This window comes from Thermobia domestica, chromosome 3, assembly GCF_964235325.1.
Source record: "Thermobia domestica chromosome 3, izTheDome1.hap1.1, whole genome shotgun sequence".
NCBI classification, from domain to species: Eukaryota; Metazoa; Arthropoda; class Insecta; order Zygentoma; family Lepismatidae; genus Thermobia; species Thermobia domestica.
Window position 1 is genome coordinate 16,069,609 of NC_137456.1, and position 24,661 is coordinate 16,094,269.

At 36.1% G+C, this 24,661-nt stretch overlaps 1 protein-coding gene across 1 annotated transcript; it reads right to left on the bottom strand.

Annotated features, from left to right (window-relative positions):
* Positions 1-3,243: 3,243 nt before the first annotated feature.
* LOC145681389 (uncharacterized) lies at positions 3,244-18,877 on the bottom strand. The gene is made up of 3 exons (XM_081753040.1): positions 18,334-18,877; positions 14,752-15,555; positions 3,244-3,345 (listed from the first exon to the last, which is right to left on the bottom strand). Exons 1-3 carry the CDS (start codon positions 18,811-18,813, stop codon positions 3,259-3,261), a joined length of 1,371 nt encoding a protein of 456 aa, XP_081609166.1. The 5' UTR covers positions 18,814-18,877; the 3' UTR covers positions 3,244-3,258.
* Positions 18,878-24,661: the final 5,784 nt, after the last annotated feature.

Consider the following 24,661-nt stretch of genomic DNA (forward strand, 5'->3'; position numbering starts at 1 on the left):
TAATGTGATTTATTATTTCTTCATTCTTAACTTCTTCATTTTTATCTTTTACTGGAGTCACCGTCATTAAATTTCGTAGTTGTGTCTGTGTTTCATTGTCTTCCCGCTGATCGTCTTTTGGCAGCAAGATGTTCATCAGGTATTCCACTGTTTCTTCCCAGTTTTTTGTGTACGTCCCGTCCTGTTTTCTGAAGGTTGAAAGAGTGGTAGGTGTTTTTACTTTTTTGCTTATTATTTTATAAGGCTCTCCCCACGGATCTATATTCAGATTTTTTTCGATATAAGATTGCCAGCTTCTTTTCTTACTTTCTGTTATTTTATTTTGATAGTTTTGTTTTAAATTTCTGTACTTGTTTAACCTTCTTTCTCTTAGATTATTATCTATAGTATTTTGGTATAATTTTCTCGCTTTTCTTGTCTTCCTCTTTAAATTTTGTAATTCGTTTGTCCAAAATGTATTATTATTTATTTCTAATGTAGTTGTTGTTTTAGTTTTAGTTGATTTTTTTATTGCACTTTTTGTTGCTTCCTCTATCTGTTGGCCAAGTTGATCTAGGTTGCTTCCATCTTATATTTTTGGTAATTTTATTTCGTTCCAAAATTTTTCCCAATTTATTTTATCTGGGTTATATAGAAATCTTTCCTCTCCCTTGTTTGTGACTATTTCTTGAGTTTTTGTTTTTATTATGTCGAAGATTATTATATTGTGGTCACTTTCAGTGGCCGCATCTAAAACTGAAGTGGGGGGGTTGTCATACTGCTAGTTTTAAAGGCTCCAAACTTTGGCATGGATTTTATTTATATGTATAAAATGAAAAAGCTTCCTCTTCTGGGGGGCGATTGCCCCAATCACCCCCTGGATCCGCCCCTGTAACGAGATGAAATCGTTATCAAACCTCGTAAATTTCATATAAGAAACTATAAGTGTATAGGCCACACAATACCTGGAAATCAGTTTTTAAAACATATAATTGTAAGGCACTTTAAATATCAGTAAGGTTTCTCGATATTGTCCGTTCACTCTAGGATGGAAAATTGTTTACAAACAACAATTGTAGAGAGAGCGTCAACACCTTGCTTCTCACTCCTACATGGTTAATTCATGGTTGCCAGGCACATGAACCGCCGAACCGAATGTACCTGCTTCTGCACAGTCATAGAACAATTATTATTACTACATAAATTGTTGCTTTTGTGATGACTGAGATATTAATGTTATGACAAATCGAGTTAGTTATTATGTAATACAATCTTACATATAATGCACACTCAATTTTGCACAAGTGTTCTTGTTCGAAAGTGTGCGAAAACCTTGTACGCCTGGCAATATTGAGAGAATACAATTTGTGTTGCAAACAATAAACAGAGACACCAAAGACCGTTAGGTTCGCTGGACAGCATTGTTTTTATCATAAGGCGACAGAAACGTATTGTACTGATTGTAAACAGGAGCTGGGAATTTCGATGCGAGTATAGGTGGAAATATTCTCGCCACATATTGCCAGTTGGTTAAGGCTTGCAGTGTTGCTAACTGCTGAGTCTAGAATTTCATACTAATTGAACAAGCTTTGAGAAGGATTAGCATGATGCAATAATTATAATTACTAACAACCATAGACTTAAAGTATTAGGAAATAAAGCATGCTGCTATAAAAAGAATATAATACATATTGAATTACGTGTTCAAAGTACAGTATAAAGCCCCCTGGATCCGCCACTGCTGTATGGCCAGAATTGGGCCAAACACTGAGGCCCCAGAATTGGCGGGAAATATATTCCGCCAGAATATTATGTTGCCAACACGGCCCAAGGTTTAAAGAGACCAACCTGATATAGTTAACTATTAGCAGAACTGTACCAATAAATTCACATTAGAGACAGCGCCGTAACTTAGATTTTTTCCCTGGGGAGCAAGCATTAATACGTCTATTTGGGCCTCCTAGAAAAAGTTTTTTCTCATTCTTGGGCCCTCCTCTTTCTATTTTTCTCTTACTATTTATGTCCCCCCGGAGCCTGTGGGCCCTCCCTAACGGCAAGGGTTGCGGGGCCGTTACTTACGCCCCTTCCATACATGACAAATTAATTCAGGAGACAATATTGACAAATCTCAAACCATACGAATAAATGTTATTTCTAGGGCCCCTAATAGTAGACGTTTTTTACTGAAGTGGGCCCACGACTCACTTTTGTTTTATTTACCTTTTGTGCGCTGCTTTATGTAATGTAGTGAAACTGTTTGATGCTTCATTTATAATTTCATGTTCGTATCGTATATGGATTAAGAAAATTTTGTCTCAAAATGGGCCCCTTCGAACGGCGGGGAACTTCCCTGGGGATAGTTGCCCCTCCCCTGCCCCACACAAGTTACGGCCCTGATTAGAGAAGAAGTAAACTGTTTAGAAATTTACGCAACTTGCAAATACCAAACCCTACTAGTGCTAAAGTTGATGAGTTAGTGCCACTGTTACTACTGCGATAAGGGGAAAGAAGGGGAAGGACTGCTAAGATTCGCTAGCCAGATTTTGTGTCAAAACACAACGCCAAGCTACAGTAAACGGACAATACTACGTATTAACAGTGTAAATTGAGATTGTACAAGGAATAGTGACATTTTCTATAACTGTGAGGTTATTCTTTGTAAGTAGTGTTTGCCCAACTTGGGCGCCATTCTTTATAATTGTGGCTGTTCCTCAAAAGGGGTTAGGTGCCATCCAGTTATAATTGAGAACCTGGTTTTATCCTTCGTAACTAGTTCGTCTCGTCTCATATATTTAGCCCTTGAAATTGGATGTGTATCTGTTACTATGTCATTCAAAATTCGGTCATCCAATTTGTAAACCGAGAAAGAAAAAATCTTACACTTAAATATAAGGATACTCCCAATCAGAATCAATTCGTTTGTCCTGGACTCAAGGTTCTAATATGGTATTCTGCAATTACGGTTAGACGTTGGTTCGATCCCGTAACTATATTTAAGTTGGTCTAATTCTAATTGATAGAACATGACATCAAGGTTTGTTAGAAGTAATATATTCTGTCATCACGACGAAGCGATGAATTTAGCCAATAACAAATAAACAACAACAAAATATTGTCATTCAGAACATATTAATAAAATTAAAACAATCATTTGAAAATAGTTTTATTTGTTTTGAAAGGAACAAAGTACTTTTTTTTCTTTAAAAGAACAGAAATATAATACATACATACATATATATATATATATATATATATATATATATATTAGGTTTAGAAGTCTTATATCGTCGAAGGAAAGGCATCTTTTATAACAATTTTATCAATTAAAACGCCATATTCCATATCACTATAAGCAACCAATTGAACCTGAAAAATAAATGTAAGACATTTTATACATTTTGGAAATGAACGTAAAAAGCATAAATATACGCACTTTCTATCGGCTTAAAGGTAATCTATAACTTAATTTTTATACTGCTTTTCGAAAGTATAAACATATCGGTTTCGGAGATTTGAATGGCTGGTTCTACACCATTTTCTTGCGCAACATTTTGAATTAAGGTTGCCACCTTTTCAAAGCAAATTGTAGGAACACTTCAAGCAGCTAAGGAGAAAGAAATGTGCTTGCGGTCATTTCTATGTCATAAGGTGATATAAATATTTCTAATGAAGGGCGAATTATAATATATTTATGCAATTGAAGAAACTGTTATCGATGCTTCTATACCGTATTATCTGATTCAATTGGCACTTGTGTGTCTATTCGTCTGTCGCAGGATAATTCTCAATAAAAACTTATCCGGGTTTGATGCAACTTAGTATAAACTTTCCTTCCACTTGCAAAAATAAACTTTCCATCAACCATAAGGGGGTAAAAAATCAACCTCATGTTGCAAGTCAATGCATGTATATGCAAGACAATTTTCCATTATAAACCACGTATTTTTTTAATTTTTTTTTTCGATTATGGCAAAATTTAATCTATTTTTTCTGTATTGTATTATGTATATCCTGCCAAATTGGGGATAAAATATACCAAAAATGAAAGTATCAATTTACAGCTTTCTCCACTCACTCAATTTTAAAAACAAGTTCCTCAATAATCTCCGGTAAAAAAAAGTGGGTTGGGGGAAAGAAAAAAGGGCCCGCGAGATTTTCACTGATTCTTGTAGTACTCGACGAGAGAAATCGATTAGTAAAGGAATTTTCAAAATCGGCACAGGCAAACATGGAGAAAATCGCATTTTCATGTACCGGTTCAAAATGGGGAAGGAAATCGCATTTTCATGTACCTGTTCAAAATGGGGAAGAAAAAACTCGCGGGCCCTTTTTTCTTTCCCCCCAACCCAAAAGTGTTCTATACTGACGTAAAATGCCGTACATTTTCTTTGAGACTTCCCGATCATCCCGTCAACAAAAGGTAAAAAAATGAAATGAAATCTTTCAGTTTACCGTCCCATGATTATGCCCGTTAAGCTAAGGGAGACCGATGATTAAGGCAAGTGAATGATGATGGAAGAATTTGGTGAAAATGAGAATGTGGAAGGAAACGGTATTATCCCGAGAAAACCTAAAGACACAATGTTGTCCACCACACTACAGGCCGGTAGCCAGCCCAAAAATGTAGGGGAGGCGGCTGAAGTTAGGAGGGGCCCGATCCAACCATATTATAGTTCATCATCATATTATAGTTCATTTGCAAGCCTACCGTGAAAAATTTAGGAGGGACCAGGGAAACTTTTAGGGGGGACGGTCCCCTAGACCCCCCTGGATACGGGCCTGAGCACACACTTACTTGACCGGAGATCGAATCAGGGACTCCACGCACCAGAAGTAAATGTTTTATCACTGAGTCACCGTGCTTCCTGTAAAATCATAAAAGAAAAAAAGGAGTGGATCCCCTGGTTTCTATTGAAGTTTCAGGGAGCACGAAGGCACAGTGGTTGAGCCCTTCATTCTGCTGCATGAGGTCCCGAAGTCATTGATGCGGTGCAAAATTGGTTACAGGTGCAAATGAAAAACGTTTTACGGAATAAAACTTGTGAAACGTTGGGAAAAGTGCGTTGAAGTACAGGGAGATTATGTAGAAAAATAATGTATGTTTCGATTTTCTATCATTAGAATAAATGTACCTTTTCTCAAAAGTCCCTTTACGTTTTGACTTCCTACGTATATTTTTTCGATTATCTATGTACATTCCGAGAAGTTTTGCATTGTAATAAATGGCACATTTACTGTTGTAAAATTGTAATTAATCATTTCTTTTTTCATATAATGTATAAATATATATTTTTAAACAAGGGAGTTTCGTTTCACAATGAGGAACTACGATAGACTTCCAAACTACGTGAATCTAATACTCAAACTAGATGAATCCAATACTCAAACTAGATGAATCCAATACTCAAACTAGATGAATCCAATACTCAAAATAGGTGAATCCAATACTCAAACTAGATGAATCCAATACTCAAACTAGATGAATCCAATACTCAAACTAGGTGAATCCAATACTCAAACTAGGTGAATCCAATACTCAAACTAGATGAATCCAATACTCAAACTAGATGAAACCAATACTCAAACTAGATGAATCCAATACTCAAACTAGATGAATCCAATACTCAAACTAGGTGAATCCAATACTCAAACTAGGTGAATCCAATACTCAAACTAGGTGAATCCAATACTCAAACTTAAAGTAGTGCATCTATAACTACTGGTTGCAATAGATTGGTCACATCAAAGGCAGAACTTGTTCCTCGGGCGTGAATCCATATCAGAAAGCAATTATTCAGTATGTCTTAGTGTTTTAGTTCTACGGCGATAAAGGTTGAAACCGGAAATCGTTAATTTGAACATATTCCGGATTGAATAGTCCTGCTTTTCCGGTATCCGGTACGACCTCAAAACCGGACGTTAAATGCCCGATAGATTGTTTCTTCTTACTAGTCGTATTCTCTGTTCTACTCAGTTTATTTTGGAGTGACGAAAGGAATCGTTCATGGTTAAAACAGAGTTTTTGCTTTGAAACCGACCTGTCGTGCATGGAATTTGCTGAATAGTTGAAGGCAGGGAAGTTTATGAACTTACCAAAATTGCTAAAGGTTAACAAAAGTACATTTTCAAGAGAGCAGCTAACACTGCTTCATCCTCAGCTACATCTCCCAACTAAATAATGCATCCAGATGCAGTAAAAGTATAAAGGCATTATGAGATATTACCAGTCCCAGCAAAACTGGTAAGACTTCTTTTTTAAGTGTATTTTGTGCACAAGATAATTATATTTGTTTTCTGGTTTTAAATACCACGTATTATTAATGGTAGACTATAGTGCTGCCAAAATGTCTTGAGCTGTGGCAAAAATGTGAACTAAAGCTCAGACCCTCGACATACCCACGCGTTGAGCCAATAAGGGTTCAGCTGTTGCTAAGCAAGGAGAGCCTTAGCGAAACGGAGTGGAATCCCTTCAGCCGATAGCAGCGCTTGGAATAGAAGACCAGGTGTCAAGTCAATGCGGTATATCTATACAAAAATTACATGTGCCGACTCAAACCAAAACTGGAATAAGTAAGTTTAATAAATGTTTCAAAAGTAACTAAAGTTATTAAATTCGAACTTTCGAATCGCTCGATTTTATGAGAAGTAACCACTTCGAGGTTGTTCACATTTTTGACGGGTGATGATGTTACAACCTTAAAGAGCATACGTACTACACGAAGGTATCCTCTATTTCCATTTTCGAAAATTAGCAACCCTATCTGCATCCAATAAAGGATTATGGGAGGAGATAGAACTTACTCTTCAGAAGCTGAATCAATAGGAAAAAAACTGCATCTCGATATATCTTAACCGTTTTTGCTCTACGAATGTCAGTACTTAAACCGGAAGTAACACTAAATTTCAACCATTTTCCGTTTTGATAGAGAGTTGCGGATTGTGATGGCATGTTCTCTTGAGATCATGAATCGTTTGCAGAAAATCGCTTGTCGTTTGTCTAATACCAGTTTTTTTTCTATGGCGATAAATGTTGAAACCGTAAGTTGTTAATTTGAATCACTTCCGGTTTGAATAGAAGGCTAACGGAGAAGATAGACTCTATTGTTAAGACGCTGAAGAATGTGCAAAAACCTGTATCTCGATATTTACCACCGTTTTTCTCTATTAGAGGAGATGGAACCTATCCTTGGAACCTGAATCGACTGGGAAAAAAAAAAAACGTATCTCTGTACCGTTTTCGTTCTGATACCTGTCGACAGATGGACACACCCGTTCTATAAAACCCCCGACTCTTACGTATTGCATAGTTTGGAAGTCAAAAAATCATTTATGATTTCATGAGGGGCCTATATTATATCCTATAGGGGAGAGAGGGGTAGCACCGGTCAGGGCGATTTAGCGTAAAAACCTTGTAAATAGAAGCAGATGATGGGACCTTACTGACAGCTGTCAGATAAACTAATTTTGAGCGCGACGCCATTGTAGGAGTGATAGGTATTAAATGAAGACGTGTTGTTTTTCTTCGCTGTGTTTGATGTAATCTTAGGCAAAATATTCGACACTGTAAATACTATTCCATTTGATAATTTTATTAAGTGACTTTTTAGGTAGACACTATGCTTACGTAGTTCTAAAGTAATGTATAAATTAATGCATTCATTTTTTTTGTTTGTTGGTGTTGACCATGTTTTACTCAAAACATGCGTTTTGGGTAGCCCCGGTCAAACGATGGGGTAATGGCAGTCAATGACCGGGACTCCCTGACATTAAAATAAACGATAATAAATAAGCCTTGACAGTCAACCCCCAAACAAAGCTATTCAAGTGTCATCTAACTCAGAGGCCAGAGATGATGAACTTGAACAAGAAACTTCCACTGGATCCAGGCGTATATATTCATTTGATTTTTTGGGCAATACTAATAGATTTATTTTTCAAATTTATTAAGGTGTTGACTAAAAAATATATGTAAAGTGAATGAATAAGTAGTTTTTCAAATCATCTTTACGCGAAACTGCGGTTTATTATCTGTCCCTGTAGATAACCAACTATTCTAAAGTTAATGAATAAATTTGAAATCTTAATGGTGCTGAAGTTTTTTTTCCATATGTAAAGCATGGGGAAATCCCTGACTGCCATTACCTAACCGTATGCAAAATAACGATCAATTGAGTATGTTTATACTTTAGTTTTTAGCTCGGCAATGAAATAAGAGATGTACTTTGAAATTGGTCACAATAAACTAGACAGAATTACCTATAGGATCGACTTATCGGGGAAACTTTTCGTGCTTTATGAGCTATATTATAACGATTTTTGCTTACGTGACCGCCATTCCCCCATTCTCCCCTATCAATGAACAAAACCAGAAAACATGATTATTTCACTATAAATATCCCATATTAGTGGACCTATAAAGCTGAGAAAAGCATATCCATAATATCCAGTCAACAGTAAATCATTTGGTATAAAAACTAATGTGACCAATTGTTATGGATAGGTATGACACATTCGGTGTACGTATTTCAATTTCTATATTTTCCTCGATTTTATGTATATACGTAGTCAGATCAGTACGTTCGTTGTATATCCGTCAACTGTTCATCTAGACGAGTTGTTTGACTGTTCACGTGGTACAAAAACGTTCAATAGATATTGAGTTACTAATTAGGAAAAATAGTTGTGGTGGTTATTTGAGCTCATTTACTCGATCCGAATAGCTTCTTTTCTTGTAGCTACAAAAACCCGATTTGCCACCCTTCAATGTTTAAGCTTCCTAGCCACGACATGGCTCGGCCGGGTAGTGAGAGCGAAGAAGACTCCTGCTTGATTTTGTTTGCCGGAGCTTGGCTTAGTTTTAGCTATATATTAGAGTCATGTAACTCACACGTCACAATCCTGGTAAGATGGTGCTGCCAGGATTTGGCCTTTGTTTATACAGTTTTAGGGCTACGTAACTCACACTGTCTCACGATCACTCTACGGCGTGACAGTGAGGTTCACTAATATAGGATATTTATAGTGAAATAATCATTTTTTGGAGTTTATTACCTTGATATAGGATATAATTTGGTAGTGCATACTATATTGTTAATCTACGAGTCATGTGGAGCACTTTGATATATAGGACAGATAAGTCAAGTTGTTCTATACATTTCTAACCCTGAAGGGGCGGGATCACTTCTGGGCAAGGAGCTAAAACCTGTTTTGGAATTTGCTCGAAAAACCCTCTCAGGAAATATATAGATTCTATATATAGATTATCAGATTCTAGGCTCAACTTTGGAGTCATCTCTAGTTAGAAGAATACTTGCCTTCTATTATTAGAAATAAGTTCAAAATAAAATATAATAAAACATAATTTGCGAAAAAGTACAATTCTCTAATTACCAAGAAATAAAGCATAATGTGGGTTACTCTGATTATTATCATACGTTAATATGATACTATGGATCTTCAAACATAATTCTGAAGCAACAACTACGACCATCGAAAGAAAACTTTGCAAAACACTTTAAAAAAAATGTAAGTCTTGAGATAATACACATTCAAGGTTCTGCCTTTCGAATTGATTTTCTTGACATTTCTCTATTTGATAAGATTCTGTATAGAACACTTGTAGAGCATACCATGAGGTGTAAGAATTACTTAAAACTGCTTTTCAGAGAAAAGAATGAGTTTACTATATTTTGAAGTTCTGCGTTATAATTCTTTTTCGTCCTCACAAATAATCTGGTCTCGAATTGAGGGGGGTGAGTGCAACAGTGATCTAACCCACATTTTAAAAAATGAAGAAAAATCAAGTTAAACACATGTGGCTTTTTGTACAATTTATATATTTACAATGTATGACACTTTCAACTACTTGTGGTTGCTTTTGGTATATTCTACAAAAAGAACATGTGTTTAACTTTAACTTGATTTTTCTCCATTTTTAAAGAATGTGGGTTAGACCACTGTTGCGCTCACTCCCTCAATTATATTTAATTGATCCTCAGATAATAAAACTAATACAAAAATTAACAATTTGTTTTGTGCTTGTTTTTCATAAGTGAAAGGAGATAATGAAATGCAACTTACCACAATGTTATTCTACAACAGAAAATATGAACTTTCAGTGTTGCCATCCATAGAAATTACAGTGTTGCCAGAATAACATTTTCCCCAAAATTCTAAGTTAAGGCAGAGACTATAGGAACGAACTCAACTACATTTCATTACGTATCATGTTTCTTTTTGAATTCTGTGAACTACTTTTCAAATAACATTATCATTTAATTTTAATAACTGTATGTTAAAACTATTTTGTTTATTACAAACTAAATACAACTATTATTTTAAAAAGTAGTTCATAGGATACCAAAACAATATGATACGTAACCAAATGCAGTTGAGTTTATTCCTCTAGTCGCTGCCTTAACTTAGATTTTGGGGGAATTGTTATTCTGGCAACACTAATTTCTATGGATGGCAACACTGAAAATTCTTCAGGTTCATATTTTCTGTTGTAGAATAACATTCTCTATGATTGTGGTAAGTTACATTTCATAATCTCCTTTCACTTATGAAAATCAAGCAAAAGAAAAATGGTATTTTTTTAAAAAATATATCAGGCTCTTAAGCTACAGTTTTATTAGATTACAGGTTTAAGTATGTGGAACACCAAGCTAAATGAAACAAGGTTGGAAAGAGATAGATCATCAGTTCAGAGTTTTATTAGATTACAGGTTTAAGTATGTGGAACACCAAGCTAAATGAAACGAGGTTGGAAAGAGATAGATCATCAGTTCAGAGTTTTATTAGATTACAGGTTTAAGTATGTGGAACACCAAGCTAAATGAAACGAGGTTGGAAAGAGATAGATCATCAGTTCAGAGTTTTATTAGATTACAGGTTTAAGTATGTGGAACACCAAGCTAAATGAAACGAGGTTGGAAAGAGATAGATCATCAGTTCAGAGTTTTATTAGATTACAGGTTTAAGTATGTGGAACACCAAGCTAAATGAAACGAGGTTGGAAAGAGATAGATCATCAGTTCAGAGTTTTATTAGATTACAGGTTTAAGTATGTGGAACACCAAGCTAAATGAAACAAGGTTGGAAAGAGATAGATCATCAGTTCATAGTTTTATTAGATTACAGGTTTAAGTATGTGGAACACCAAGCTAAATGAAACGAGGTTGGAAAGAGATAGATCATCAGTTCAGAGTTTTATTAGATTACAGGTTTAAGTATGTGGAACACCAAGCTAAATGAAACGAGGTTGGAAAGAGATAGATCATCAGTTCAGAGTTTTATTAGATTACAGGTTTAAGTATGTGGAACACCAAGCTAAATGAAACGAGGTTGGAAAGAGATAGATCATCAGTTCAGAGTTTTATTAGATTACAGGTTTAAGTATGTGGAACACCAAGCTAAATGAAACGAGGTTGGAAAGAGATAGATCATCAGTTCAGAGTTTTATTAGATTACATGTTTAAGTATGTGGAACACCAAGCTAAATGAAACGAGGTTGGAAAGAGATAGATCATCAGTTCAGAGTTTTATTAGATTACAGGTTTAAGTATGTGGAACACCAAGCTAAATGAAACAAGGTTGGAAAGAGATAGATCATCAGTTCAGAGTTTTATTAGATTACAGGTTTAAGTATGTGGAACACCAAGCTAAATGAAACGAGGTTGGAAAGAGATAGATCACCAGTTTAGGTTAGGTTAGGTTAGGTTAGGTTAGGTTAGATTACAGGTTTAAGTATGTGGAACACCAAGCTAAATGAAACGAGGTTGGAAAGAGATAGATCACCAGTTCAGAGTTTTATTAGATTACAGGTTTAAGTATGTGGAACACCAAGCTAAATGAAACGAGGTTGGAAAGAGATAGATCACCAGTTCAGAGTTTTATTAGATTACAGCTTTAAGTATGTGGAACACCAAGCTAAATGAAACGAGGTTGGAAAGAGATAGATCACCAGTTCAGAGTTTTATTAGATTACAGGTTTAAGTATGTGGAACACCAAGCTAAATGAAACGAGGTTGGAAAGAGATAGATCATCAAATCAGAGTTTTATTAGATTACAGGTTTAAGTATGTGGAACACCAAGCTAAATGAAACGAGGTTGGAAAGAGATAGATCATCAGTTCAGAGTTTTATTAGATTACAGGTTTAAGTATGTGGAACACCAAGCTAAATGAAACGAGGTTGGAAAGAGATAGATCACCAGTTCAGAGTTTTATTAGATTACAGCTTTAAGTATGTGGAACACCAAGCTAAATGAAACGAGGTTGGAAAGAGATAGATCACCAGTTCAGAGTTTTATTAGATTACAGGTTTAAGTATGTGGAACACCAAGCTAAATGAAACGAGGTTGGAAAGAGATAGATCATCAAATCAGAGTTTTATTAGATTACAGGTTTAAGTATGTGGAACACCAAGCTAAATGAAACGAGGTTGGAAAGAGATAGATCATCAGTTCAGAGTTTTATTAGATTACAGGTTTAAGTATGTGGAACACCAAACTAAATGAAACAAGGTTGGAAAGAGATAGATCATCAGTTCAGAGTTTTATTAGATTACAGGTTTAAGTATGTGGAACACCAAGCTAAATGAAACGAGGTTGGAAAGAGATAGATCATCAGTTCAGAGTTTTATTAGATTACAGGTTTAAGTATGTGGAACACCAAGCTAAATGAAACAAGGTTGGAAAGAGATAGATCATCAGTTCAGAGTTTTATTAGATTACAGGTTTAAGTATGTGGAACACCAAGCTAAATGAAACGAGGTTGGAAAGAGATAGATCATCAGTTCAGAGTTTTATTAGATTACAGGTTTAAGTATGTGGAACACCAAGCTAAATGAAACGAGGTTGGAAAGAGATAGATCATCAGTTCAGAGTTTTATTAGATTACAGGTTTAAGTATGTGGAACACCAAGCTAAATGAAACGAGGTTGGAAAGAGATAGATCATCAGTTCTGAGTTTTATTAGATTACATGTTTAAGTATGTGGAACACCAAGTTAAATGAAACGAGGTTGGAAAGAGATAGATCACCAGTTTAGGTTAGGTTAGGTTAGGTTAGGTTAGATTACAGGTTTAAGTATGTGGAACACCAAGCTAAATGAAACGAGGTTGGAAAGAGATAGATCACCAGTTCAGAGTTTTATTAGATTACAGGTTTAAGTATGTGGAGCACCAAGCTAAATGAAACAAGGTTGGAAAGAGATAGATCATCAGTTCAGAGTTTTATTAGATTACAGGTTTAAGTATGTGGAACACCAAGCTAAATGAAACGAGGTTGGAAAGAGATAGATCATCAGTTCAGAGTTTTATTAGATTACAGGTTTAAGTATGTGGAACACCAAGCTAAATGAAACGAGGTTGGAAAGAGATAGATCATCAGTTCAGAGTTTTATTAGATTACAGGTTTAAGTATGTGGAATACCAAGCTAAATGAAACGAGGTTGGAAAGAGATAGATCATCAGTTCAGAGTTTTATTAGATTACAGGTTTAAGTATGTGGAACACCAAGCTAAATGAAACGAGGTTGGAAAGAGATAGATCATCAGTTCAGAGTTTTATTAGATTACAGGTTTAAGTATGTGGCACACCAAGCTAAATGAAATGAGGTTGGAAAGAGATAGATCATCAGTTCAGAGTTTTATTAGATTACAGGTTTAAGTATGTGGAACACCAAGCTAAATGAAACGAGGTTGGAAAGAGATAGATCACCAGTTTAGGTTAGGTTAGGTTAGGTTTGGTTAGGTTAGGTTAGGTTAGGTTAGGTTAGATTACAGGTTTAAGTATGTGGAACACCAAGCTAAATGAAACGAGGTTGGAAAGAGATAGATCACCAGTTCAGAGTTTTATTAGATTACAGGTTTAAGTATGTGGAACACCAAGCTAAATGAAACGAGGTTGGAAAGAGATAGATCACCAGTTCAGAGTTTTATTAGATTACAGGTTTAAGTATGTGGAACACCAAGCTAAATGAAACGAGGTTGGAAAGAGATAGATCACCAGTTCAGAGTTTTATTAGATTACAGGTTTAAGTATGTGGAACACCAAACTAAATGAAACGAGGTTGGAAAGAGATAGATCACCAGTTCAGAGTTTTATTAGATTACAGGTTTAAGTATGTGGAACACCAAGCTAAATGAAACGAGGTTGGAAAGAGATAGATCACCAGTTCAGAGTTTTATTAGATTACAGGTTTAAGTATGTGGAACACCAAGCTAAATGAAACGAGGTTGGAAAGAGATAGATCACCAGTTCAGAGTTTTATTAGATTACAGGTTTAAGTACGTGGAACACCAAGCTAAATGAAACGAGGTTGGAAAGAGATAGATCACCAGTTCAGAGTTTTGTTAGATTACAGGTTTAAGTATGTGGAACACCAAGCTAAATGAAACGAGGTTGGAAAGAGATAGATCACCAGTTCAGAGTTTTATTAGATTACAGGTTTAAGTATGTGGAACACCAAGCTAAATGAAACGAGCTTGGAAAGAGATAGATCACCAGTTCAGAGTTTTTTTAGATTACAGGTTTAAGTATGTGGAACACCAAGCTAAATGAAACGAGCTTGGAAAGAGATAGAAAATCAGTTCAGAGTTTTGCCATAAGATGCAAGTGATATAATTTTCAAATGTTCAATTTGTAATTTTCACTAATTTAAGTGATCTAATTTTAGCCAATCTAAATTTTATTAGTTTTCATTAATAAAAGTCTTAATGTTAGACAAAATTATGAAAAGTTGCTGAGAAAAACATATAGAATACTTACTTGAGAAAATGAAAGCTCTGTTCCATTTTTGAAAGCCAATGGAAATTCAAAAGTATCCCATACATCAGAGTTTTCAAACCTCCTTAAATCGGCAATGAGTTCTTTGTGTATCGGGGTTTGTCTGTAAATTTGCAAGAAGGCGGTACCATTTCGATGAAATGATTGCAACCAAAATGTTATAACAATAGAGGAGGTTGATTGTAGATACATCATTTCACTCGCCAGGACTCCAAATTTACCAGCTTCGACAGTCAACAGATGTTCTTCCTCCGCTATGGATATCCAGGGCACTGCTTTATCTGAAATCACCTGCCAATTTGCGTCCAAGTTGTCACAAGGCGATTTCCAATGAGTTAAAACTCCGTCCGTGAAATCATACACAATTTGGTTAGGTTCTGAGGTCCCGTCAGCGGGAGTAGTTGTATAGTCATCAGTGGGAGTAGTTGTATAGTCATCAGTGGGAGTAGTTGTATAGTCATCAGTGGGAGTAGTTGTATAGTCATCAGGGGGAGTAGTTGTATAGTCATCAGGGGGAGTAGTTGTATAGTCATCAGGGGGAGTAGTTGTATAGTCATCAGGGGGAGTAGTTGTATAGTCATCAGGGGGAGTAGTTGTATAGTCATCAGGGGGAGTAGTTGTATAGTCATCAGGGGGAGTAGTTGTATAGTCATCAGTGGGTGAATTAGTGTATACAGGAGTAGTAGTAGAAGGAGCCATTGTTGATAGGAGATCTACATTTGATATGGATATGTAATCTATGTAGAATCGTCCTGCAAATGTACTAATTAAAGTTGGGTATTGAATCTGTAAGTAAAAGAAAACAAAATGAACATAACATATTTACAAGTAGTACACACAACTTTAAACTCAGAATTCAAAACGATTGTCTGATTATGGTTTAATGGCATCATTTTCCTTACATATAACACGAGATTATAGAGGAGTGGAAATTCTTTTCTGAAAAATAATTGAAAATCTAGTGGAAAATTTACCAAATTTCAAAAAAGATTATAATTTCATGAGGCATCGAAAATAGTGAAATTCACCTTCCGGAAGGGACAATTTATTTTCCCTTCAGGTGTCGCATTTCTACTATCACGTAGGTGGGTAGAAAACAGAATATGACTAAACTATATATATACACACAGCGTCGTTCGCTGGACCAAACATTTAATTCAATTCAAACATTCTCCGGTATCCAAGTATTCTCCGGTTCAACTCCCTTCAAGAACTCGATTTGATGTTTGACAGTAAGGCTGTGACGAGATGGACGTCATCCTTATGTAGTCTTGGATAATTATTGCCAGACTCTGCGAAGACTCCATACCATACTCCATAGTATATATCTATATCTATATCTATATCTATCTCTCTCTCTCTCTCTCTCTCTCTATATATATATATATATATATATATATATATATATATATATATATATATAGATAGATAGATAGATAGATAGATAGATAGATAGATAGATAGATAGATAGATATAGATATGTGTAACTGACATGTCCAATTTCGTTGTATGACGATGAACGGATGCAATAAATTATGATTATAATTATGATTACCGTAATCTTATTAATCCATCACAAAGACTATTACTTCAAGAATTTGACTTTATTTTCATAAAGGAAAGTTGGCCCTAGTATAATTAACACGTACAAGTTCTATTTCGTAGCTGGATGAGACTGGCATGAGTGACGCTTTAAAGCAAGAACTGTGGAGACGATTGTATTATTTATTTGAAGTCTTGAGTGCCAGATTAGCCTAGGTGCAACACTCATTATTTCATATTGGAGGTGGCATAGGCGATTCTTGAAAAAAATACTCCAGCATAAAACACTTTTTGAATTCCACCCACAAAGAGATAATGTTATAGGTTATAACATGATATCAGAACTCTACGCAGCCATTGAGCTCTCTCAAATAAAATTTGCTCTCAAAATTCTCAGCAAGAAGATCTGTTTGTCTCGTAGGAATCCAAAGCTTGCCTCGCCCTTATAGTCTTCGAAGCTACTAACGGACAACGCTAAATAGAAATATATGATTATAAGAAGAATAACGTCAAAAATGCCAGGAAACTCTAGCGAGAATTCAAGACATCCTTAAAGTCTACCTGGTAGCAGGATTTGCCGCACCTCTAACAACGCACGAGAATGGCTCGCCAACTTGGGGTAGAAAATTAACTACTGGCTACCTAACTCTCCTGATTTTGATCTCAAGAAAAACATTTGAAAAAAAAATTTGGTATCAGCACTTATTTAAAGTATTTCGGATTAAATTAGGAAAGAACTGGTTACCAATTAAAATTGTATTTGTTTATCTTCACAAATGATTTGAAATCTGATTATCAAACAGTGTCATTTTCGTACAATAAACCCTAACATTATATCAATAATAATTGACGCGTGCGACTGACAACGGGACTAGCGCCAACTTGGGCATAGTTGGAATCCACAGTAAACCATTAAGATGTTGGTAAAAAAAAATAAAAAAACCTCATTGATTAATAGGATCTTTCCGTTGGTGCTACGTTGAGCGGAACAATGGAGCATGTGCGTGTAGTCCGTCTTATATCAGGGTTTCTCAACCTAGGGGTCGCCAGCGGGTTTCATAGAGGACGCGAAGATATGCGGAAGAAATAAATATAATTTAAAATCTAATACCGGAAAACATGTTTAAATATTATTTTAAATTTTGTTTTGATAGTCATATTTTTTTTATTTTTATACATACTGTTAAGAATAAAAAAATAGGTCTACTAAACATTTTCAACAGGTGCAAAGTTGTTTAAAAATCAATTTAAATGAAAGAAGCACGATATGAAACTAATGAGAACTGTATATTCAAATACCACAATAAAATACAAATGCAACAAAACCTACATATTGAAATACAATTAAAATTGAAAGCTAATGAGATACCTGAGCATGGTGTGATTTCACTAGTGCGGCAATGTCTGGTTCAATCTTTGTGACGCACATTAAATTATTGTCAAATTATATGCGATTTGTTTTAATGCTTACCATGGAGGAAAATCCACTTTCGCGATTTGCTACATCGTACTCGTGTACTATATAGCGAATAGAATTATTATTTTTAAAGTAGCAGATATTAGACTAGAATATTCTTCTCTTCAGCCAGAACTTGTCCAAGTCTTCGTTACAGAAAATCAGTTGCAAAAACTTAACGGTTTTAATCCATTCATCCATTATCTTCTAGGGAAGTTACTGTATCCACTATATACAATAAATGGATTCTACTCTTACAGAAATAGATGGATATCGTGAGATCTCCGCAATAGGTATATCTATTAAAAATCCCACATAAGCTTATTACAAACCAGAAATTATAAGAAGGTCACTGGCAAAAAGATGTGATAAAATGGGGGTCGTGATAGGAAATAGGTTGAGAACCACTATCCTAGATCAATGCGACAAGAATTGAAGCTTTTAAAATTACCTCTCCTGTACAGTTTGTTCAGTGGCACTTGTCTTGTTGCCGGCTGCAGGCCTATATATTTATGATAACAGTAGATTGCTGGGTGTGTGAAACATAAAACATAAAAACACTTACCTTGAACGACTGATCAGTTGGAAGCTCTATAGATTCTTCGTTCCATTGTTTGTTGTTGTTTATTTGCCAATAAGGGTATCTTAACTTCGTTGAATTCTCAAGAACAACATCAATTTCAACTCTATCAGATCCGGTCATGTGCGAGAAATTACTAAGCCACATAGATGTTGTCAAAGTGGGAGGATCTCCCATAGGAATCCCATACAGAGGACCAATTTCTATACAATTGACGTGGTAAGTAACTGGAGTGAGGAATTTCCTTTGTAAAGAAGGAGGTACTGTAACATCATAAATATTCCTAATATCTTGAACAAGCCAATCGTCATTTATATTATGTATTATTTCTGGACACTGGCGTAGTTGCTTCGATATAAGGCCATCTTCAAAATCTATGGTTACAACGTTGTACAGTTGAAGTTGTACGTAGCACAAATACTGTAATAATATTATTAGAAACAAGTTAAATCTTGTTTTCCCCATGATTTCTTTCGTTAAGTAATGCTTATTAAAAAGAATATTAGTGGGACTGCTTCAAAATCATTGAAAGAATTAATCTTTATATCTGCTAGTTATCTACAATTAATTCAGTGTCTTATCATAGTAGGTCTACTTCATTTAAGAGAAATTTACGCAACAATTTGCGTTGGTTTAACTAGCGGAAAGCTCCTTGAGATAATGAGATGTTGATGATATCAACAACCCACTCTTGAAACGATAAGGTTTTCTAAAGCAATTGTACTTGGATATTTCATAAAAACACGGTTCATACAGTCTATTATCAGGAAATTCGTCGTCAATATATTCCTGGTTATTTGTATCTTAAACCAAACTGAAGGAATGTCTTCTCGTTAATTGAATCATGTAGAGTGATTGTATAGGGTGTCCCATAAAGAATGCAAACTTTTGAAATGCCCGTTATTTCTGTTCTAGTAAGTTGGCAGCACTGAACGTTACACGATTTTCATCTGTTGTCTTCGTGGTTAGCAGTCAGGGAGCGTCGAATAGCGGAGGATCATCATCTGTTTTCTGGACCGGACTTACAGCAACATTATCACTCACAATGTTTTCCACAGAACGACTATCATGAGGGCGCCCCGAGGCTTTAATATCCATAACCTAACTTGTTTTCTAAAATTTAACAATAATTTGTCTCATTACAATCTACTTATTGGGTGCATTACTTTAATCAGGACTAGCTCAGGAGAGTAATGCTCCCGGAAGTAGGAACAGAAAACACAGTTCTGATTGGTTGGCGTTATCTATGGGTGATATCAATAAAACGGAGAAGTTACTCATTACGCCCAATTTTGAAGTAGTTACTCACATTGGTATCAATAAAAAGAGAACTGAGCACTAGTCGTCTCGGCTGACCTCGGAGAAGCCCCGCCCTTTTGAAGTAACCACACCTCTATTCTCGAGCCGAGTAACTACTACGCGTTTGATATCAATAAAAATTAAAGACTCCTCTGTGATGCTAGTAACTTCTCCAAATTTGTGGAGCAAGCTAAATAGGTGACTCCGTGCGAAATATGGCAGAGTATATGATTGTTTTACTACGTAGAAAAATTTATAAACTGCATAGAAATGTTGGAAATGGAGATTACAAAAAGCATTATGAAAGAAAATGTAGTGATTAGCACAACATTTTTAAAGGAGAATTAACCGAAATTTGGGGAGGTGGACTACGTAATGATGAAAAGATGCGGGTTTTCTTCAAGGGTGCCGATCCTGTGGGGGCCCGGGCCCCCCAAAGCTCATGTGGGCCCCCTATTGTATTTATGAATATACAATATTTGGCATAATTAGAGTGCAATTTGTCTTAAAATCCCGATATATATACCTTCTGCATCTGAATGCCCTCTCCCCCCAAATTTACAGAGAAATCGGTGCCCTTGGTTTTCTTGCGTTACGTGAGTGATCCGGGATTCCAGGTCGGAATGTCAGGGTATTCTGGTGTGGCTCAAAGTACTGTCTATGACTACCTGAAAATGGATTGTTTCCGGAAGTGTGCGTAATATACAAACAGCAAAGGCAGAGTGGCAAGAACAATATACATTTCCGGGTGCTATCAGAGCACTTGACTATATACAAGTGGCATTAACCTTTATTTTACGGCTTGTCAGTACACTGCCAGAATAGTAAATCCGTTCTTTCCCGCGTGGCACTGTACTGACACAGGCGAAAGGTCTACTTTGACCCGCGAGCACACCGGTTGAGAACCAACGTTTTTGGTTCCTTTCACTATGGACTATCTCTTCATACAATAAGGCACATCATTTAAAAAAAAAATATGTGTGCTCGCGGGTCAAAGTAAACATTTCGCCTGTGTCAGTACAGTGCCACGCGGGAAAGAACGGATTTACTATTCTGGCAGTGTACTGACAGCCGTAAAATAAAGGTTAAAGAAACCTAGTATTTTGGAGAGTAATACGTTAATAGGAAGAGCTATTTCGTGGCTAAGCGGTTAGCGTACATGCCTTTGGCATAGGAGACCCGCGTTCGATTCCCGGCAGGAGCTCATGTGGTTTGGATTCCACGTTAATCAGTGGGTTCTGTCTCATATAGGCACGCTACTGAAAAGGACGTTAAACTAATAATCAACTCAACTCAACGTTGATAGAAAGGGTGTATACATGAGAATGTATTTTGTTTATGTCAAGGCGAAAGGGGACACGTATGGTGTGGAAAATGCAATCAGATGGACGTGATTTATGACGTGGGTGGCTGGACTTTTTTAAAAAGAAAACAAAGGAGCCAAGTGTCTGATTTCGTTCTTAAAGCCAAACAATCTACAAAGACCTTGGACAACACGTGATATGTGCTTGTCGTGTTAATCTTGATATTGCTGGATTCCAATCAACATCCATCAGCTCAAATAGGTTCCTTCCCATGGTTTCAGTATTACTTTCTTCTTTCCTTTTTTTAATTTTTTCTTCTTTTTTATTTTTGTTTTATTCTCGCGGTATTTGATATTTCGTTGCATTTCACTGTAATTACCTTCAAAGTTTCGGCTTTCCTTCGTTTACTTTCTGGTAGCTGTGACTTTGAAAGTACCACTGGAAACTCTTTTAAAATATCCACAAATGCACTTTGGTTGAAGCTATCGTTGCTACTTGCCCGTTTCATGGCTTTTAAGATACTACGCCATAGGTTAAAAACAACGAAATGACTGCGCGATGAATGGGAGAAATGAGTAATCACTTCTTTTATTGATACGACTCAGTGCTACGTGCAGAGGAAGCGCGAGTAAACGTTCATAAATCTGGAGCAGACTAGACCTGAGTAGTGGCTTGTTTTATTGATACGAAATTGAGGGAGGAGATTACTCCAGGCGTAGTTACTCCGATTCTCGAGCAGGACTTCTCAGGAGTAGTTACTTATTTTTATTGATATCACCCTATGTCTTGCCACGTTGCATTCAAATAGCAAAATTCAGACGATTGTTGTTGTCGGTCCTCGTGGCCGAGTGGGCTATCGCTATATGCTAGTAACGAAAATGTATTTTGGCGTTAGTTCAAACCAGGCCCGAGGAAAGTTTTTTTTACATTATATTTTTACATTTTTATAACACTTTTTAAATTAAAATAATACGAAAATAATACTTAAAAATGTGATTTACTTACTTTTGTGCAGATAAGTAGTAGTAGTAGTAGTAGTAACGGGTTAGAAGCCCCGCAGGGCTCGTTTTATTGCCCTTGTACTCCATGATATAAGGCTCGTTTTGTTCCCCTTGTACTGAATGATATAGATTTTGTGACCAACTTAAAACAACTGACTAGGATAGCGCGTAAAACAGCTGGCTAGAGTAGCGCGCGAAAAAAACGTACTTCCGGGAGTATTACTCTCCCGAGCGGGTTGTCTTTGATCATACATTCCATGGAGTTTGCGAACAGTCTCTGCATAACGTATTTACCATATTTGTAATAAGCATTCACTTTGACAACACACTGTTCCGTCGTAAGCGCTCAACTTCTACTTGTACAGAAAACAAATGACGATCACACGCTACTTGGCGGTACGTGACTACTAACCACAAATACAAGAGATGAAAATCGTGTAACGTTCAGTGCTGCCAACTGACTAAATTAGAAATGGCGGTCATTTCTAATGTTGCGTTCTTTATCCTATACCATTTACATTACGGAAATTTTTCTTAGAGAAATTTGGTAGCAAAATTTAGCAAAAAAGAAGTGGATTTGTAAGACAAAATGCTCAAATACAAAGAAAGAGTCGGGCTGAATGGTAGATCGAAGTTTTATGATCCTGTTTTCCTTCTACTTTCTACTGAGAACAATCGATGAATCAAACTTCTGTTCTGTTTCCTTCGAAGCGCTTGTTTTTTTTAAGATGTTGACAAACGATCTTCGCTTTTTGCGAATATAAAACTAAGCTATTTAGTAAAATTTGAAATCTACAGGTACTATCACTTGCAGTTTTAATCAGCAACAACAGTAAAAATGTACTGAGCAACTACTTTTACAATACTTTTATTAGGTCACTATTCTGTTTATTCAGTAACAAATGGGGAAATAATGACCAATTAAGATTTTTTAAAAAAGAAAAGATCTCAAAAGCTGTACTAAGTGCAGTGCCGTGCCGTGGAAAATCAACGCCTGGGGCGGGAGTATATGGCGGCGTCCCGTACGTAATTTTCCCTTTCTTTTCTTCTTTTCTTTATTTTCCTCCCGAATTTTGCGCCCCTTACTTCGGCTCCCGGAGCCGTCGCCCCGCTCGTCCCCTCCCTCTCACGGCACGGTACTGACCGAGTGATACGAGAACAAAAGATACCTAAGAAAGAGCAATGTCTCTATTATCTCTTTCGGAATTACTTTGCTCAATGTCGTTCTTAACTATTCCCACAAACGTGAAAAAGTAACAATATAACAGAAAAGTAACAAGAAGACTGGGTGTCAAGTTAATGTGGCATATTTATAATGCTATATTACTTACCTCTGTACTCCAAGTAGTGACGATTCTGTGATGTTGTAACGGAGAACTGAAAAAAATACTTCAGACTGGCAGAAACACTCTTTATCTAATGGACGCCATAATCCGCAAGTTACAAATTCTATATGAAGGTGGCAACTGCTCTTTTATGACAGCAGCAACAGCTCATTATATTAATTAATGAAGGAGTTATATGCAGTTCGTCAACCAGCCCCTGCTGCCAACCAGTCCCGGTCTCCCCTAATGCGAAATTAGTTTATCGTAACCTGCTTCCGTCTAGTCAACTCCACAACTGCCATCTTCTGAACAGTGGCTCAAGCTTAGAAACTCCTATAGAGGGGTAAGCACCATTTTACACGCACAACGTCATTATCCGACTATCCTCTATTTCATTGTTAGATTCAAATCTTGCAACTTATATTTTAACTAGAGTTTGAAATTTTGTAAAGATACGAAAACCCAAATGCAATACAATATTTTCACATAACATTCGCTCCAGTCATAGTTTTACTTCAAAATTATTACAAATGTATTTAGGGTATTATATGGGTAGGCAACATAAGCTAAGAAAGAAATTCCTTCAATCGATCACAGACAGAAGTCAAGTGAGTGTTATGTCCGTGGATTTTTTAAAGCTTATTTCGTTTCCTCCCACATTTTTATTCTACTAATTATTTCATAGTCATTCATTTTCATTAATCACCTGTCTCTTTAGTCTATGGGGTATATATTTCTAGGACGTCAAATTTAAGAAATAAAAAATCGAAATTGACGGCAGATTGGTTCCGTCCTGCATCAAAATCTGTGTGTGAACGGAAAATGGATACTTTTTGACGTGGTAAAATGAACAAATTAGACCTAATGTTAAGTGACATTTCAATTATATACTACCATTTCTAATATTCATGAAACCTTGAGCCCTCTTACAAGGTACATTCACGAAGTGTCCCCTCGTGATTCGTGTAAAATTGATTGAAATGCAAAGTTCCCCGCGGCCCAATTTGTATTGTACTAATTTGAGGGCCCATACAGGTAATTTGCATATTTATGGGCCTTCATATACAGTGTATTTGAAATCCAACCATACATTACTGTAATGCACGGGCCCAAAATTGCTTTTAGTTTCTTTAGATGTAACTTGACATGAATGTGAGCATATGCAAAAGAAATTGGATCAAGTACTGCTTCTCTGACACATATTATCCATCCGGGCGCCATCTTGGATCCGCTAAATTGGATTCAACTTTCGGGTTTTCAAATAGGAATAGGTGCCAGGGATACATAAATTTCATGTACAATTTTCTCGGAAATTCGTTGGTGTAGTAAGTTTTACCGTAGCTTGTACCGTTTGGAAGGTATTGCATGATAAATGCCAGGCACT

Coding starts and splice junctions, on each gene's coding strand:
- LOC145681389 (XM_081753040.1), bottom strand. CDS start 18,813: ATGGGGAAAACAAGATTTAACTTGTTTCTAATAATATTATTACAGTAT. Junction 15,556..18,333: donor CAACTGATCAGTCGTTCAAG/GTAAGTGTTTTT, acceptor TTTTACTTACAG/ATTCAATACCCAACTTTAAT. Junction 3,346..14,751: donor CAGAGCTTTCATTTTCTCAA/GTAAGTATTCTA, acceptor TTTATTTTTCAG/GTTCAATTGGTTGCTTATAG.